Source organism: Elephantulus edwardii, unplaced genomic scaffold (assembly GCF_000299155.1).
Source record: "Elephantulus edwardii isolate Elephantulus edwardi_28Jun2011 unplaced genomic scaffold, EleEdw1.0 scaffold00001, whole genome shotgun sequence".
In the NCBI taxonomy this organism is placed as follows: domain Eukaryota; kingdom Metazoa; phylum Chordata; class Mammalia; order Macroscelidea; family Macroscelididae; genus Elephantulus; species Elephantulus edwardii.
Window position 1 is genome coordinate 43,520,390 of NW_006399751.1, and position 16,026 is coordinate 43,536,415.

General features: G+C 38.8%; 1 protein-coding gene across 1 annotated transcript in view; it reads right to left on the reverse strand.

The window, feature by feature from the left end:
• Positions 1-3,485: 3,485 nt before the first annotated feature.
• SCRN3 (secernin 3) overlaps positions 3,486-16,026 on the reverse strand; it is a 22,318-nt gene continuing 9,777 nt past the window's right edge. The window contains exons 5-7 of the mRNA XM_006878964.1: positions 8,049-8,211; positions 4,825-5,005; positions 3,486-3,656 (exon numbers count right to left, since the gene is read on the reverse strand). Of these exons, the coding sequence (XP_006879026.1) occupies positions 3,486-3,656; positions 4,825-5,005; positions 8,049-8,211 (515 nt within the window). The remainder of the gene's footprint in view (positions 3,657-4,824; positions 5,006-8,048; positions 8,212-16,026) is intronic.

A 16,026-nucleotide genomic window follows, 5' to 3' on the forward strand; every position in this document is an offset into this window, starting at 1 on the left:
AAACAAACAGATTTGTCCTGCAAAGGGTTAAACCGGGTGGCTCCTTGGAGGCAAGGATTCTGAGGCTCCGTCTAACATACTTTGGACATGTTGTGAGGAGAGAGGTCCTTGGAGAAGGACGTCATGCTTGGGAGGGTAGAGGGACAGCGCAGGAGAGGAAGGCCCTCTATGAGGTGGATTGATTCAGTGACTGGGATAATTGGGATGGGAGTGTCAGAGACAGTGCAATTAGCACAGGACAGAGCGGAGTTTAGGGCTGTTGTACATAGGGTCACTATGAGTCGCAAGCGACTCGACAGCACATAACAACAACAAACCTCTGGGATTGCAATGCAACTTCTTGCCACTAGGCCACCAGAGCTCCCTCTCTGTTGAATTCTTATATGGATATAATCCTCAGTCCCAGCAGAAAGCAGGTCATCACCCTTAACTTGCATCATCAAAGGGGTCAAAAGAGTGGAGGTTCTGGATACCAGACATATGATATGGTTCCTTTTCCTCGGTGGAAATGGCCTGTGGAAGGCCGTGGCGGGAGAAGGCGGGCGGGGGGGATGGATCATAGGGAAGCAAGAGGGCTCGGGGGGTCCTCGGCAGCAGCTCAATGATTGGGGCTATTATTCCCTTTTTAAATATGGATAAAGGTGACAAGTTGGCCTGAGATTTATCAAAGATATCCAAATTATTTGGATAGACTATCTAGCAGATTCTATAGATGGGGAATAGGGCTTTGTAAATTACCTCAATTGGCACTCGAATGGTCCTGGAACACATTTATTTAGCAGCTCTGGGAGCCTATTGGTAGAATGTTCTGCAATTCCAAAGGCACCCAGTTTGAATCTACCAGCTGCTCCGTAGAAGAATGGGCAATCTCCTCTCATGTGATTAACTGCCTCTGAAAACCCGCTGGAGGGTCACCTATGGGACAGTTCTGACTCGATTGTACACAACAACATGTACTAGAGAGTGTTAAACAATGAGCCACAGCCGTAGGAACAAATGTGGTTCCTATGCTCATGGGACCTTGATGGTGCAACTTAGCTGGTAATCGAAAGGCTGGTGGTTTACACCCACTCAGCAGCTCCACAGGAGCTTCCAAAAGGCCATAGCCTTTAAAATCCTACAGAGACGTTCTGCTTTGCATGTAAGGGGTCACCACCTAAAGGTCAGTTAACACAGAGGGGAAGGAGTACAATGAATGGCATATGAAAAAGGAACCATAATGGGCCTTGAAAGTGAAGCTCAGTTGAAACTTTAAAATATAATGGCTGAAGGGCAATAAGATGCAGACAGGAGCAGCTCTGAAGGATTTTGATTAAGAATTAGGACTTTATCTTAAGAACATGAGTCTTTAAGAGAGCTTTGGAAGAAGAGTTCATATGTAATTTTTAATAGCTTCCTGACTGTAGTAACCCATATGAATAAAGAATACAAATGGGGATAGGAGAGGAGTTACAACAGTGGTAGGCGTGAAAGACAGTGGTAGTTAGGTCTGGGAAGGTCACAAAAGAAAAGCGGAAAATGTGCTGCCACTGGAGACAAAAATGAGATCCAAGGGTGTAGCTCTGGAATAATTAACTGTTCACTTACATTTTTAAAAGAGAAATAGAGAGTTAGGCAAAGGTCTTCATGATTTGGGAAGACTATTACTGAGCCATATACAAAGCAACACAGAACTGAGTACTTGAGTTAGAGATCTTCCTTTGTAACAGCAACCTTGTATTAGACACAAGGTCTCACTGGTGGTGTATGTAGAGGGTTGCATTGCCAACACAGAAGGGAAACCTGTCTGGTGCTTCACACCCATCAGCAGCTCTAAGGAACAAAGCATGCAATTTACAGCCTTGGAAACTCACTGTAGGATCAGGGATGAGTTGGTCTGACTGGACAGAAATGAATCATCTTAGACAAAAGCAATTTAGGGTATATCCTAGTTTAATTTTTATTTTAAAAAGAACTTTTTAGGCACTCTTTCAACTTAATGACTTGTTTCTTTTATTAGATTCCAAATTGCAATGATGACAAACAATACAATCAAATACCAAATTGAATGTTTCTAAAAAAAAAGTACTTAATTTTGAGTTGGGTTATTGTTTGTTTACATTTGCATTTTTGAGTCTTCGTGTCATTTTAACCAACTTTGGTAAACTTCTGGCAGACATTATTGCTCATTTAGAAAAATGTTTTCTAAAAATACATTAAAACAACTATTTCATTGTCTTCCCTCTATTCCCATTTCGCCCACGTGAACAGGAATAAAAGGTGTGACAGATTAGAGGTGCAACATTATCTACTCAGGTCTCAGTTTCATTATTCTACTTCCTAACTTTCCAGACAAGCAGCTCTTCTGAAAATATTGTATTAACATAAACACCCAGAATGGGGATGGCCCTCTAACTGTTAGATAATTAGAGCTAATATTTCACTGGTCATCCAAGTCTTGATAAAAAGAATATCTGAGTCTAGGACAAGTGAATTCACAGAATTAGTTAGACTATAACAGAAGAAGAAATGATGCCTTTGAGTTGTGGCATTGGTGAATATTCCATGGACTGCCAAAAGAACAAATCTATCTTGGAAGAAGTGCAACCCAGGTGCTCCTTAGAGGCCTGGATAGCGTAACTTCCTATCACGTACTTTGGGCATGTTGTCAAGAGGGACCAGTCCTTGGGGAAAGACACCATCTGGGAAAGGTAGAGAGAGAAAGAGGAAGACTCTCAACAAGATGGATTGACACAGTGAGTGTAACAATGGACTTGAGCGTAAGAGAGCTGTATGGAATAGAGCAAGGTTCACTGGGTCACTGGGAGTAGTAACTGACGAGATGGCACCTAAAAACAATAACTACATGGGGGTGGGGGCAGGGAAAAGGGTGCAACAATGAATGAATGGAATTCCAAAATCTCTGCAGATGTTCATTGAAATGAAAAATAAATTTATTTTTTAAAAAACCCAATAACTACAAGGTTACAATGAGTCAGAATCAACTCAATGGCAGTAAATCTGGGTTTGGGTTTGTTTAAAGGACAAAGATTTAGTGTGTAGATCTAGGAAGTGTTTATTTCAGAGCTGGTTAATACTTGCCTAAAGCACCATTCACTACTTGAGACAATATTTTCATTACGTCAAGAATTTGTTTTAGAATATATATAATTAAGAAAATTCTTTGAGGGCACTATGTAATTATAATAAATATAAATGATGCTCCCTGCTTTCCACATTGGCTATTTAACTATTAGGGGGGAAATAGTCATTGTAACTTAAAAATACTCATTATTGTGGTTAAAAAAAGTTAACCAGTAACAAGCCCATGATCTGTGTGACCAGTTCCAATGTTGTTTTCTTTCTCAGTATTTCTATGCATAGTTTTAACAGTCAAGCTATCCCTTCCCCACTACTAAAGAATAATCAAATCTGCTCAAATTAAATTTAGAAACTCAGAAAAATAATCTAGCATTGAAGAATATTGTTGATCATTTATATGATCACTAAGGATTAATATTTGACTTGTAAATTTTTATTTCATCTTTTACACACTGAGAAAAGAGATTAACAACTTTATCCACATCAATACATTTGTTTTCAAGGATTGTTTCCATCTCTTTGAACAGTCCTTTCTCCAGTTTTCTCATGTCATCCATCATTTTGTTGGCTTTTTCCTGAACAATTTAAAAAAGAACAAAAATAAACACACACAAATTCATAATCAAATCTAACCAACTTCCAGGATTTCATGGGTTTCCATTCTGTTGTACATGGAATCACCATGGTTTGTACCTGATTCAATGGCACCTAACAACAACTACCAATTTCTAACCCACCTCTATACACACACAAGATTTTTTTTCATTCTAGTTTCCACTTCTGGTTTAGGTCCTTCCTTCTTATTCTTTAGATATAAAAAGAATTACTTTGGGAGGGAGAAGAATCGTTGCTCTAGACTGAATTAATGAATTAAAACCAAACTATTTTTTTGTTCTTAGTAGAAAAAGCAAGAATAACTATGGAAGATTCATCTATAAGTGAGAGACCTAAAAGACAAATATTGTTGTTGTTGATTGCCTTCAAGTTGAGCATGACTCATAGTGACCCTATGAACGAAAGGCCAAAAGCCCCTCTACAACAATTGACATTTATCAAAGTTCATAGAGTTTCCTAAGGCAAACTATTTAGGAAGTGGATGCCACTCCTGCTTCCAAACTTGTCATAGTATGTTATTGTTATGTGCCATTGAGACACCTGTGGTGTATAATGACCCGATGGACCCTCTGAGCCCTTTCCTGTCCTGAGCCAGTCTTACCAACTCTGACACACCAACCCCCAAATATTCAGACAATAAAAGCCTGGTATTAATTATGTATGGGAAAAGTGAGGTTGGGAAATTTTTAATTAATTGACAGCTAGGAGCCCTCATAGTACAATGGTCAGATATTCAGCTGCTAGAGAATTGGCTGGAACCCACTAACTGTGCCACAGGAGAAAGATGAGACAGTCTACTTCTGTAAGAATTTACAGTCGTGGAAACCCTGTGGGCAGTTCCACTCTCTTCTACAGAGTCACTGGGATACAGAGCTTGATGAAAGTGGGTTTATACTGAAAACCAATCTAACTAGATTAAACAAAGAAATAGAAAAGTTATATTTAGGGGAATCAACCATAGTCAAGAAATTCTTCTATACAGTTCTATAATCTGTGCATCAAAACTGTTTTTAAGCCCATTTTTATATGAAAGAAGGAAAGAAAGCTGAAATTTCAGCTTAAAATATGGACTGAATCATACTTTAAGCTATTCTTAAAGATTTAGCAGAGAATAAAATCTAATCATACCTTATCATTCTCTTTAACTTTCAATGCCTGTTGATGATTTTGGTAGAGTGGGTGTCTTCTGTCAGGTCTAATCCTAGGTTGTGACTTCTTTTTCACTGGATCTTCAAGTTCAAATGTTGGTGAGCTGGTTTCCAATAGTTGTGAAATATTTGGCACAAATAGGAAAGGTTTAAATATAGATCTAGAAGAAAGAAATTTTATTAACTTGGCATATAATAATATAGGAAAAAATTACACGTAATTTGAAGTCTTCTGAGATTCTCTCTGTTTGTTATGTTGAGTACCGTTGAGTCAGAACCAATCCACAGCTGACTCTCCAGCAGGTTTTCAGAGATGGTAAATCTCATGAGAGGATACTGCCCATCCTTCTCCAGCAGAGCAGCTGGATTCGAACTGTGTGCCATTGGGATTGCAGTGCAGTTTCTTACCATCTCTTCCAAAATTCTCTCTATTGTTGTTGGTATGTGCCGTGGAGTCACTTGCGACTCATAGCGACCCTATGTACAACAGCCCTAAACTCTGCTCTATCCTGTGCCAATCGCACTGTCTCTGATACACCCATCCTGATTACTCCAGTCACTGAATTAATCCACCTAGAGGGCCTTCCCCTCCTGTGCTGTCCCTCTCCAAGGACTGGTCCCTCCTTATAACATGTCCAAATTATGTTAGACGAAGACTCAGAATCCTTGCCTCCAAGGAGCCGCCCAGTTTAACCCTCTCCAAGATGAAATCTGTTTGTTTTCCTAGCAGTCCATGGTACCCTCAATACTATTCTCCAGCACCAAAGCTCAAAGGCATCAATTCTCCTTCTATCCTCCCTAGTCATTGTCCAACTCTGATGCATAACAAGTGATTGTAAAGACAGTATCAGTTGCAACTTAGTCTCCAGAATGACATCATTGCTCTTCAGTACTTTGTAGAGGTCCCTAACAGCAGACTTTCCCATGGAAATACGCCTTTTAATTTCCTGGCTATTGGTGCCGAGAGTGTTGACTGTGGAGCCAAGGAAACCAAAACTGTGAACAATCTCAATCTCTTCACCATCCATCTTGATACTGCCAATTGGTCCAGTGGTGAGAATCTTTGTCTTCTTGACATTGAGCCTCAATCTATATTGGAGGCTGCAGTCCTTGACCCTCTGCAGCAAGGGCTTCAGGTCCTCCTCAGTTTCAGCAAGCAGGGTTGTATTATCTGCGTATTGCAGATTATTGATAGATCTTCCACCAATCCTGACCCCACATTTCTCCTCATAGAGCCCTGATTTGTTCTTGCTACATCAGCTAGGCAGGAAACTGTATTTAATTTAGTGTTCTGTATTCACGTACTTAACAGAGGGCCTGGCACATAAACAGTGTTGGTGAAATAATATGCCACTTTCCATTGTGGATGCCAAACCTGGAGAGTTTCTCCATTAACTACTGCTACTAAGACAGAAACATTTCAGGTGGATAGATTTAACAAGCACAAATGTATTTCCTCAAGTTTGTTGTGGTTCTTAGGTGCCATCAAGTCAACTATGATTCATAGTGATCTTATGAACAACAGATCTGAACATTGCCCTTTCCCGTGCCATCTGCACCATCTCTGATGTGCTCCAGCCCACTGTTACAGTCACTGTGTCAATTCATCTTGTTCAGGGTCTCTTTTTCTGGGTCTCCATCTTTGCCAGCATGGTGTCTTCCATGGAGTGGCCCCTCCTGACAACATGCCCAAAGTATGCGAAACTGATTTCACATCCTTACTTCTAAGGAGCACCTTCGTTGTACCTCCTCCAAGACAGACTCGTTTGTCCTTTTGTACTCCATGGGATAGTCGCTACTCTTCTACAGCACAATTCAGAGACATCATTTTTCCTTCTGTCTTAATATACTGTCAGACTTTCAGATGCATAGCAAATCATGAAAAATACTATGGCTTGGATCAAATGCACCTTAGTTTTTAAACTGACATCGTCACTCTTTGGAACTTTGGAGAGGCCCTTGGCAGCAGATTGTTCCAGTGCAGTACGTCTTTAGAATTCTTGGCTGCTGTTACCATGGATGTTGACTGTAGGTCCAAGTTAAATGAAATTGTTGTCAATTTCAATTTTTCTCCATCTATCATAATTTGTCTATTGGTAAAGGGGTAAGGAATTTTGTTTTCTTGATTTGAGATGTAATCGACATAGAATGTTGTTGTCTTTGATCTTCTATAGAGGGTGTTTCAAGTCCCCTTCACTTTTAACAAGCAAGATTGTGCCATCTGCATAATTCAAGTGTTGATAAATTCTCTTACAATCCTTCCACAATTTCTCAAGTTTAGGACAGATGAAGTTTGAATTCAGGGTACTGGCTCTAGGGAAAGGCTTTTTCTCCCTATCGGCCATGGAAGAAGAGCCTTGTCTCTTAAGTTTGTTTCCTGGTCCCTTGGAAATTTTCATGTGGCTTGACATCTATCACCCCCATTTCTAATCTGTTCCTTTAATATTGTATATAGTATAGGGTAATCTGTGAGTCTATGTATACCCTACACTAATCTTGCTTCATTCAAATAACAAAGATGACCACCCATTCCCAAATGGTATGATAACCACAGGCAGGTTGTTGTTAGGTGCTGTCGGGTCAAGTATGACTCACAGCAATCCTATAAACAGTAGCTCGGAACCCTGTCCTATTCTGTGCTATCCTCATCATCTGACACACCTGAGCCTATTGTTGCAGTCACCGTGTCAATCCAGCTCATTGAGGGTCTCTCTTTCACTGACTGTTCACCTTTCCAAACATATGTCCCTTTCCAAGGAATAACCTCTTCTAACAATGTGTCCAAAGTATGTAAGACAGCATTTCTTTATGCTTCCCACAGGCTGTGTTCTTGCACTGACTGTACAGAAAGAGAGAGTAGAGTGAAATACCCCATGTGCACCTCAACCCAGGCCTTGTGCTTGCTTTGTATTGTGCATGAGGTAACAGGGTACTGAGGAGGAATTTAAAACCTGACTGCCCCAGTTCCTTTGGGCAAATAATGAATTGTGGGCTGAGCTGTCACATTGTCAATAACAGTGACTGGGGCAGGAGTTAAAAACACACACACACAAAACCCAACAAAGTATGTAAGACTAAGCTTCATCATCTTTGCCTCCAAGGAGCACCTGGTTCTACTTTTTCCAAGACATATCTGTTCTCTTGGCAGTCTACAGGGTATTCTTCAACAACCCTTGGGTAGCTTACAGTATTTTATGACCTTACCTCTCAGGATCAGGGGTCCCTGTAAAGAAGTGAATGCAAGGAATACTGGAGTCCTGAGGTAGAATGGAAACCATGCTGGCAGTGGTCAGGAACCCTCCTTCCATATTAATGCCACTTGGTTTATCGCGGAGAATGTCCATCATTGTTTCAAAAGTTATGTTTCCTAGGGAAATAATTTTAAAAATTAGCATACACATATACAGATGCCATGGAAATGGAAGCAATGAGTCCATTATTTCAATAGCTATTATCTGAGTTTATTATAAAAATATTAATATTTTGGTCAGTTTTCAATATCATACAAGTGTTCTTTACAGAAATAGAAAATTATTTTTCCTATCCTTTCTTTGCCTGACATTAACAATATTTTCTTACTATTATTAATTTAAATGAACGATTACAGAGACTTTGGATTTCCATTCATTCATTGTTACACTTTTCTTCCTGCCCACACCTCCCCCCAATTCACTCTTCTCTTTGAAAAGTAAAAGAAAAAGTCTTTCATTGTTATACAATCCCTCCCCCCAAGTCCACTCTACTATGCAGGCTTCATTTTGGACTCCTGTCATGATAATAATTCCTAATCATATATTTCTTTCAATGCAGTATACATTATTTATTATTTATTCCCTCTTTCTCAGTCTCCCCTCAACCCTGATGTCAGTCCTGTTTTACAACAGTGGCACTATGCAATATTTGTCCCTTTGTGACTGAGATATTTCACCCAGAATAATGTCCTCCAGGGTCACCCATTTTGAATAATATTGCATGAGTTCCTTGTTTTTCAAAGTAGCGTAGTATTCCATTGTGTGAATATACCAGAGCTTCTCTATCCATTCATTTGTTGATGGGCACTTAGGTTGTTTCCAACTCTTTGCTATTGTGAATAAAGCCGCAATAAGCATGTGTGTACAGACATTAACAATCTTATATTAGTGTGAGTTGTGATCTGAGTGGAATGCAGGCAACAAAATGCATGACTGGTTAATGGAGGCCAAGCGTACATGACTATACTGCACTGTCTTTAAAGTCTCCGCATCTACTGTGTATGCTGAGGAGGGGACTGGTGCTGTGGTTCCTGCGGAGTGGTGCTGCTAACCCAAAGGCAAAGGAGAAAGATGGGCAGTCTCTTCCTGAGCGATTTTCAGTCTCAGCAACTCAGGGTAGGGTCAGCAGTAAGTCAGCTCTCATCCAAAGGAATGAGTTCCGTTTATGTACTATGAAATTAGGTGGCATTATATTCTTTGTTCACATTTAAAGTATCCTCTCTAGACAATCTGGCGGGGGGGTGAATAGAAACAAAGAGAAAACCAGAGATGGTAAAGATGGCACAAGGCAGGGCCAGGTTCACATATCTGCTGTTCTTAGGGTCTCTATGAGTTGCAGTTGACTTGTAGCACCCAACAACCCAACAGCACATACAATATGTGTCTTCAGAGAAAATCAACTCAAAAAAAACCCTCCTCAAATTCATAGCCATCAAATAAGAACTGACTTATAGGTGACCCTCCAGGTAGCTTCTGAAGCATCAGAATTGTATAATTGGTAAACAATCGAACCAAAAATTTTTAAGTCAATTATGCCTTCCGGTAGCCCCGCTCCTTGCTGTGTATATCCACCATCAAAGCTGGGGTTCAGTACACACCTACCTTATGAAAAGACTAAATGACCTTACCCCTCCTCAGTCTAATCCTCTAAAAAAAGTAGTCAAGACAGCTTCTCTTCACATGACATGATTCTCTTCTCCAAAATTTATGACTCTTAATACCTCCTAAACTCAAATTCCCTCAATATTTGTCAATAGTAATTCGGTTCTCCATAATAAAAGGGAGACAGTGGGTACAGGCAGGCAGTGTGAATTTACCAGCTGCTCTATGGGAGAAAGATGGCAGATGTCCATTTTTGAGCCTCTGAAAATTCAAAAGCAAGATTTTACTGAAGATTATCCAAAAACGACTGGAACAGCACATCAACAGAGAACTACCAGAAGTCCAGTCTGGGTTTAGAAGGGGTCGTGGTACTAGAGATATTGTAGCTGATGTTAGATGGATCTTGGCTGAAAGCAGGAAATACCAGAGGAATGTCTATCTGTGTTTCATTGACTATGCAAAGGCATTTGACTGTGTAGATCATAACAAACTATGGCTGACTCTGAGAAGAATGGGAATCCCAGAACACTTGATCGTTCTAATGCAAAACTTATACTTGGACCAGGAGGCAGTCGTCAGAACAGAGCAAGGAAACACTGCATGGTTCAAAATTGGGAAGGGCGTATGCCAGGGATGCATCCTATCTCCATACCTTTTCAACCTATACGCAGAACAGATTATCCAGGAGGCTGGGCTCTATGAGGAGAAATGTGGGGTCAAGATTGGTGGACGATTTATCAACAATCTGTGTTATGCGGATGACACAACCCTGCTTGCTGAAACCGAAGAGGACCTGAAGCGCCTGCTGCAGAGTGTCAAGGACTGCAGCCTACAATATGGATTGAGGCTCAATGTCAAGAAGACAAAGATTCTCACCACTGGACAAATTGGCAGCATCAGGATGGATGGTGAAGAGATTGAGATTGTACACAGCTTTAGTTTGCTTGGCTCCATAGTCAACAGTCTTGGCACCAACAGCCAGGAAATTAAAAGGCGCATTGCCATGGGAAAGTCTGCTGTTAGGGACCTCTCCAAAGTGCTGAAGAGCAATGGTGTCTCTCTGGAGACTAAGGTGTGTCTGATACAGGCTATGGTCTTCACAATCACTTGTTATGCATCAGAGAGTTGGACAATGACCAGGGAGGATAGAAGGAGAATTGATGTCTTTGAGCTGTGGTGCTAGGGAAGAGTATTGAGAATACCATGGACTGCTAGGAAAACAAACAGATTTGTCCTGCAAAGGGTTAAACCGGGTGGCTCCTTGGAGGCAAAGATTCTGAGGCTCCGTCTAACATACTTTGAACATGTTGTGAGGAGGGACCGGTCCCTGGAGAGGGATATCATGCTTGAGAGGGTGGAGGGACAGCGCAGGAGAGGAAGGCCCTCTATGAGGTGGATTGATTCAGTGACTGGGATAATTGGGATGGGAGTGTCAGAGACAGTGCGATTGGCACAGGACAGAGCAGAGTTTAGGGCTGTTGTACATAGGGTCACTATGAGTCGCAAGCGACTCGACGGCACATAACAACAACAACAACAACAACCAGCTATGAACCAAAATCAACTTGACTGAAATAAGTGAGATGATAAAATAAATAAGATTAAAACCAAAAATAAGGTCACAGCATGCCTGTACCCATTGTGACATTTCAAATGAAAACATATAAAATTGTATTTTTTCCACCCTCACATAATCAGTAAATATGATACAAAATAATATCTTTTATATTAATAATAGTAAACTTACAGACAGAATAGTCTACATTCTCTTAGGGAACTCTGGTGGCTAGTTCATAATCAGTGGAGCCGCTAAGCCAAAGGCTTCACGTCTCAGGTGGTTCAAATCCACCAGCAGCTCTGAGGGAGAAATACGGGGAGGCTCCTCTGATTACCATGTAACGCCCTGGAAACTTGACAGAGGATCACTACACATCAGAACCAACTCGATGACTGAGTTGAAGGTTGATTTCTTAAAAACAAAATCATCTTACCTAGTTCCTCCATAATATACTCATGACTTCAAGAAAAAAATAATCTATAAAATTTATGGATAACTTGGTACAGGATCAATATGTTTCTATTGATTCTGAAAAACACAGGAAGAAGAAAGAAAGAAACTGTATCTAATAGCTGCTCTTACTATTAAAACTAAGCTATAGGTTGTCCTGAGATAATCTTTAAACCTTAAACCAAAAATATTCCCTTCTTAAAACCAAACGATAGTTTGGCTTAACCAGTGAAAAGTATCTGTCTTGAGCATTACACTCTTTCAAGAATTATCAACAGGAGATCAAATTGACAACAACAACTCAGAAGATTAGGTAGAAACATTAGAGGGAACTGAGTTTGTTAAGTGGAAAAATACAACTTAGAAAAATAAGGTAAAATGGTTGCACTACTTGAAGTCAATGTAACAACGGTTCATGAACAAACTGTTGCACTTGCTTATGTTTTGCTGTGTACATTCTCATCAAAAGCCACAAGCTCAATAAAATCTAGGAGGAAATGAAGTAATAATGCAAAAGCTTGTCATCTCCATCTATGTGCCTGGTACACAGCTTCTACACCTGGGGAGAATTTTTAAATTATTTAAATAGACATTCTTACAAATGGCAAGTTTTAATGAAAACAGTGTCAGAATCATATTACTGAGGTAATGCAGGTATTATGAAAATGTTTTCTGTGCTCAAAACCTACAATTCTCAAAATGAAAGAAGGATTTACATGATCACTTGAGTAGGGGAGCTATAAGTAATCCACTAGCAAGCATTGAATAAGTACTCAGACTGCACTGGCAGGGTTCAGTAAAATACATGCAAACCACAGGGGACAATTTTATTGCAATTTAAACTAGTTATCTAAAATACATGAGTGTATATAGATACAATTTGTATATATATGCAGCAGTTAATAGTCATCAGGCAGGAATAGTTGGAAAGAGAAAGAAAGGCTGTGTCTTCTAGAAAAATCACTGGAAAAATTAACCATAATGTACTAGTAGACAATTTTCTATGAAAGTATTTTGGTAAAGCTTAGAAAGCTGGATGAACTGAACTTCATACTTGGAATAAAATAAGTTTCATTTCAAATGCATCTATTATTATAATCATGTCTGCAAAAATTGTTATTTCAGTTACATAAAACAGAACTTTTTGCATTGGAATGACTAATGAATTTATAATTATTTCCATTTTTTTGGTCCAAATACCCTACTGAACATCAGAATTCTTGACATTTTCCTCTCTATCTTAATTAGGTAGTATTGTTCTACATTTTGTAATAACGCTAATTTCATTTCCTGAACCTTTAAGCTTATTGCCAGAAAGAGGTTCACAATTGTGATCTTTATTAAACTGTCTGCAAAATATAATTCTATTCAATTAACAATCTTTTGTTCATTTATTGCCCACTTAGTGAACATACATAACAGAATAATCACATCCCTTAATAGTGAAACTAAATCAACCTCTGAATAAAGGCCATTCTAAAGCTATTCTTGAAAAGGTTAAGATAGGGTTCAAAGGGGTACAAGAGGACCACAAGCAATAACCTGACTAACATAGGCTCCGGATGGAGATGTTGCTTGAGCTGAACTCCTTAAAAGCAAACTGAAACTCAAGTTCCCATTTCATGTAAATGCCTCGCTTGCCCAGGAGCCAAACCCCAAGTCAACCATTAGACTCTTTCAGAAAAGGAAATCTAAGCTAGCTATTACAAAAGCCTTCCAAATTACATCTTACTTCAGAACTCTGATCTGACTTTCAAATCAAAGGTTCCCTAGTTCATAAACTATAAAATCCAGCTTACAAATTCATGTACCAAGTTAATACTGTGCCAATTTTATTGTTAACACAAATAAATAAGTACGAGAACAAAGTCAAATATACTTCAAAGAAATGGAGAAAAAGTCAATGCTCAACAACATAAAATCAGTAAGAATATCTACGAGCCACTCACACACAGAAATAAAAACAAGCCAGGCTGCTGATAAGAAAGTCAGTGATTGGAAATCTACCAGCTTCTCCCTGGGAGAGAGATGGGCGGTCTCCTCCTGCAAAGACCTGCAGTCATGGAGACCCAATAGATGGCACTACGAGTGGGAACTGCCTCAACAGCAATGGGTGTGGTTTTGGTTTTGTCTGGTTTGTAAATAAGCAGAAAAATATGACACAAATCTAGAAGAAAATTACATCAATGAATATATATCCAAAATAAGAGATGATGGAATTACCAGAAAAAGATACTCAAAGAGCTATTATCAATACCCTAAATATGCTCAAAGATTTAAAGAAAAAGAAGAAGATAAGATAAATGAAAGATACAAGGGGAGAAGAATCAAGTGGAAATTTTAGAGAAAAAAAAAATACATTCTTTGAAATTAAAATATTACTATATGAGAATAACAAATTAGATAATGTATTCAGGCTCTGATGAACTCAAAGAAGAAAAATAATATCAATTCTGCTTTAAAAATATTAATGGAAACTGAGAAAGGGTCCAAAAATTAAGAATCTGAACTTGTCCTTCAAGAAACTGACTTATTCTCTCATTTTACTTATGGCAAAAAAGAAACAAACAAAAAAGATCACATTTTCAGTTTTAATAAGTTTACTTCAGTTTATAGAAAAAGGGACTATCAGTTTTACACTATGAAAACTTAGAGCTCTCTAGCCTATAAATCTAAAAGTCATCTTGCAAGTCTATGCAGTCTGATTAATAATCTTTAGCTATGCTATAATCTTTAAAAGCAGGTTTTTTGTGCTGCATAACTGTTTCTAGATTACTAGACCCACTGATACCAGAAAGGTTGGTTTCTATTTTCATTATCTTAAAATGTATTCTTTTAGAAAACCACCAAAATGAATAAACAAATTCTATTTTCAAAACTAATGAACATATCTTATGGCAGGGATGCACAATCAATTACTATAGTAGCTGTCAATAAGTTGTACATCTGTATAAAATTATATTGGTAAATATTGTTTCACATGTTGTTTTTTTAATTTTATTATTTTTTTGTTTATGTACCATCAAATCGGATCTGACTGGTACAGGAGGAGATTGCCCCTCCTTCTTCAGCAGAACATCTGGTAGATTCGAACCGTGTACCTCTGCAAGTACCTCTGGGATTGCAGTGCAGCTTTTTGCCACTAGGCCACCAGAACTCCCTTCACGTGTATTCTTTTTTTTAAGGTAAAAAATAGATTAGAAAGTTACATCCCAAGTGGATGGACCTCCCTCCTAGAAAGTAAATAGGAAGGAAAGGCTTCACATGTATTTTAAAATAAAAAGAAAAGAAAAGAAAAAGAAAGTAAGTAGTTGCTGAGACTGCTGTTTATATACAAAAAGCGTCTCAAGAGACCTGCTTTCTGGGTTTGGAGGTTTAAGGTCATGATTTCATGGGACAGCCCAGTTAACTGTCCTAATAACATACTTAGTGCTTCCAGTCTATCTCCTAATTTGTTACATACTGTTTGGATCTAGTCTCCAAGTGTCCATCTACAGCACAACAATTGGTCTCTTTTGCCCAGAGCAACAGAATGAGGGGAGTTAGGAATATATAACTCCCTCCTGTGCCATGAGATTAGAGGAGCTGGATGGTGCCAGAAACCAACCCTGAAATTTTAATTAAGGGTTCTGTAGATGAATCTGATCAAACAGGGAAATTCAGAACTGAATGTTATATGTACATGAACTCCAGACTCACTGTTGGCATGGAAGCTGGATAAGCCCCTAAAATTATTGCCCTAAAATAATCTTTAAATCTCACACCAAAATTATCCTTGAAGTCTTCTTAAAGACAATTGTTTAACTTAGCCAGTTTAAATCAAAGAATTTTTCTTTTACTTTTTCGAGAGGGTAGTGTTCTGGTGGGGGGGGTGCCTTGGGAGGGAACAAATGTGCAACAATGAATGAATGGAAATCCAAAGCCTCTGTAAATTTTAAATTAAAAAAAAGAATTAAGTTAGACTAAGGATGGCAATGGATTTATAACTGCTTATACTAACAACACTATATCGTGGCATGGAAGAGGAATAGTGGAAATGTATCCACATTTACAATATTCTTCTTACCAAAACCACTTATGGAAAATAGGAACTGCACTGGAACATGTATCTCTGGATTGGAAATGATCATATTGTTAATATTTTTAGCCTTAAGCTTAAAAGATTATAATGTTCAAATTATTTGTTACACATTTGTTTAAATTTTTCCCTCTTTTAACAACTGGGATCTAGAGGGAAGAGAAAAGACCAGAGAATGGCCAAAATTATTGGGGCAGCTATTGCCGCCAGTTTAGGGCCTGTGTCAGGAAGAGGAAGTCTTAC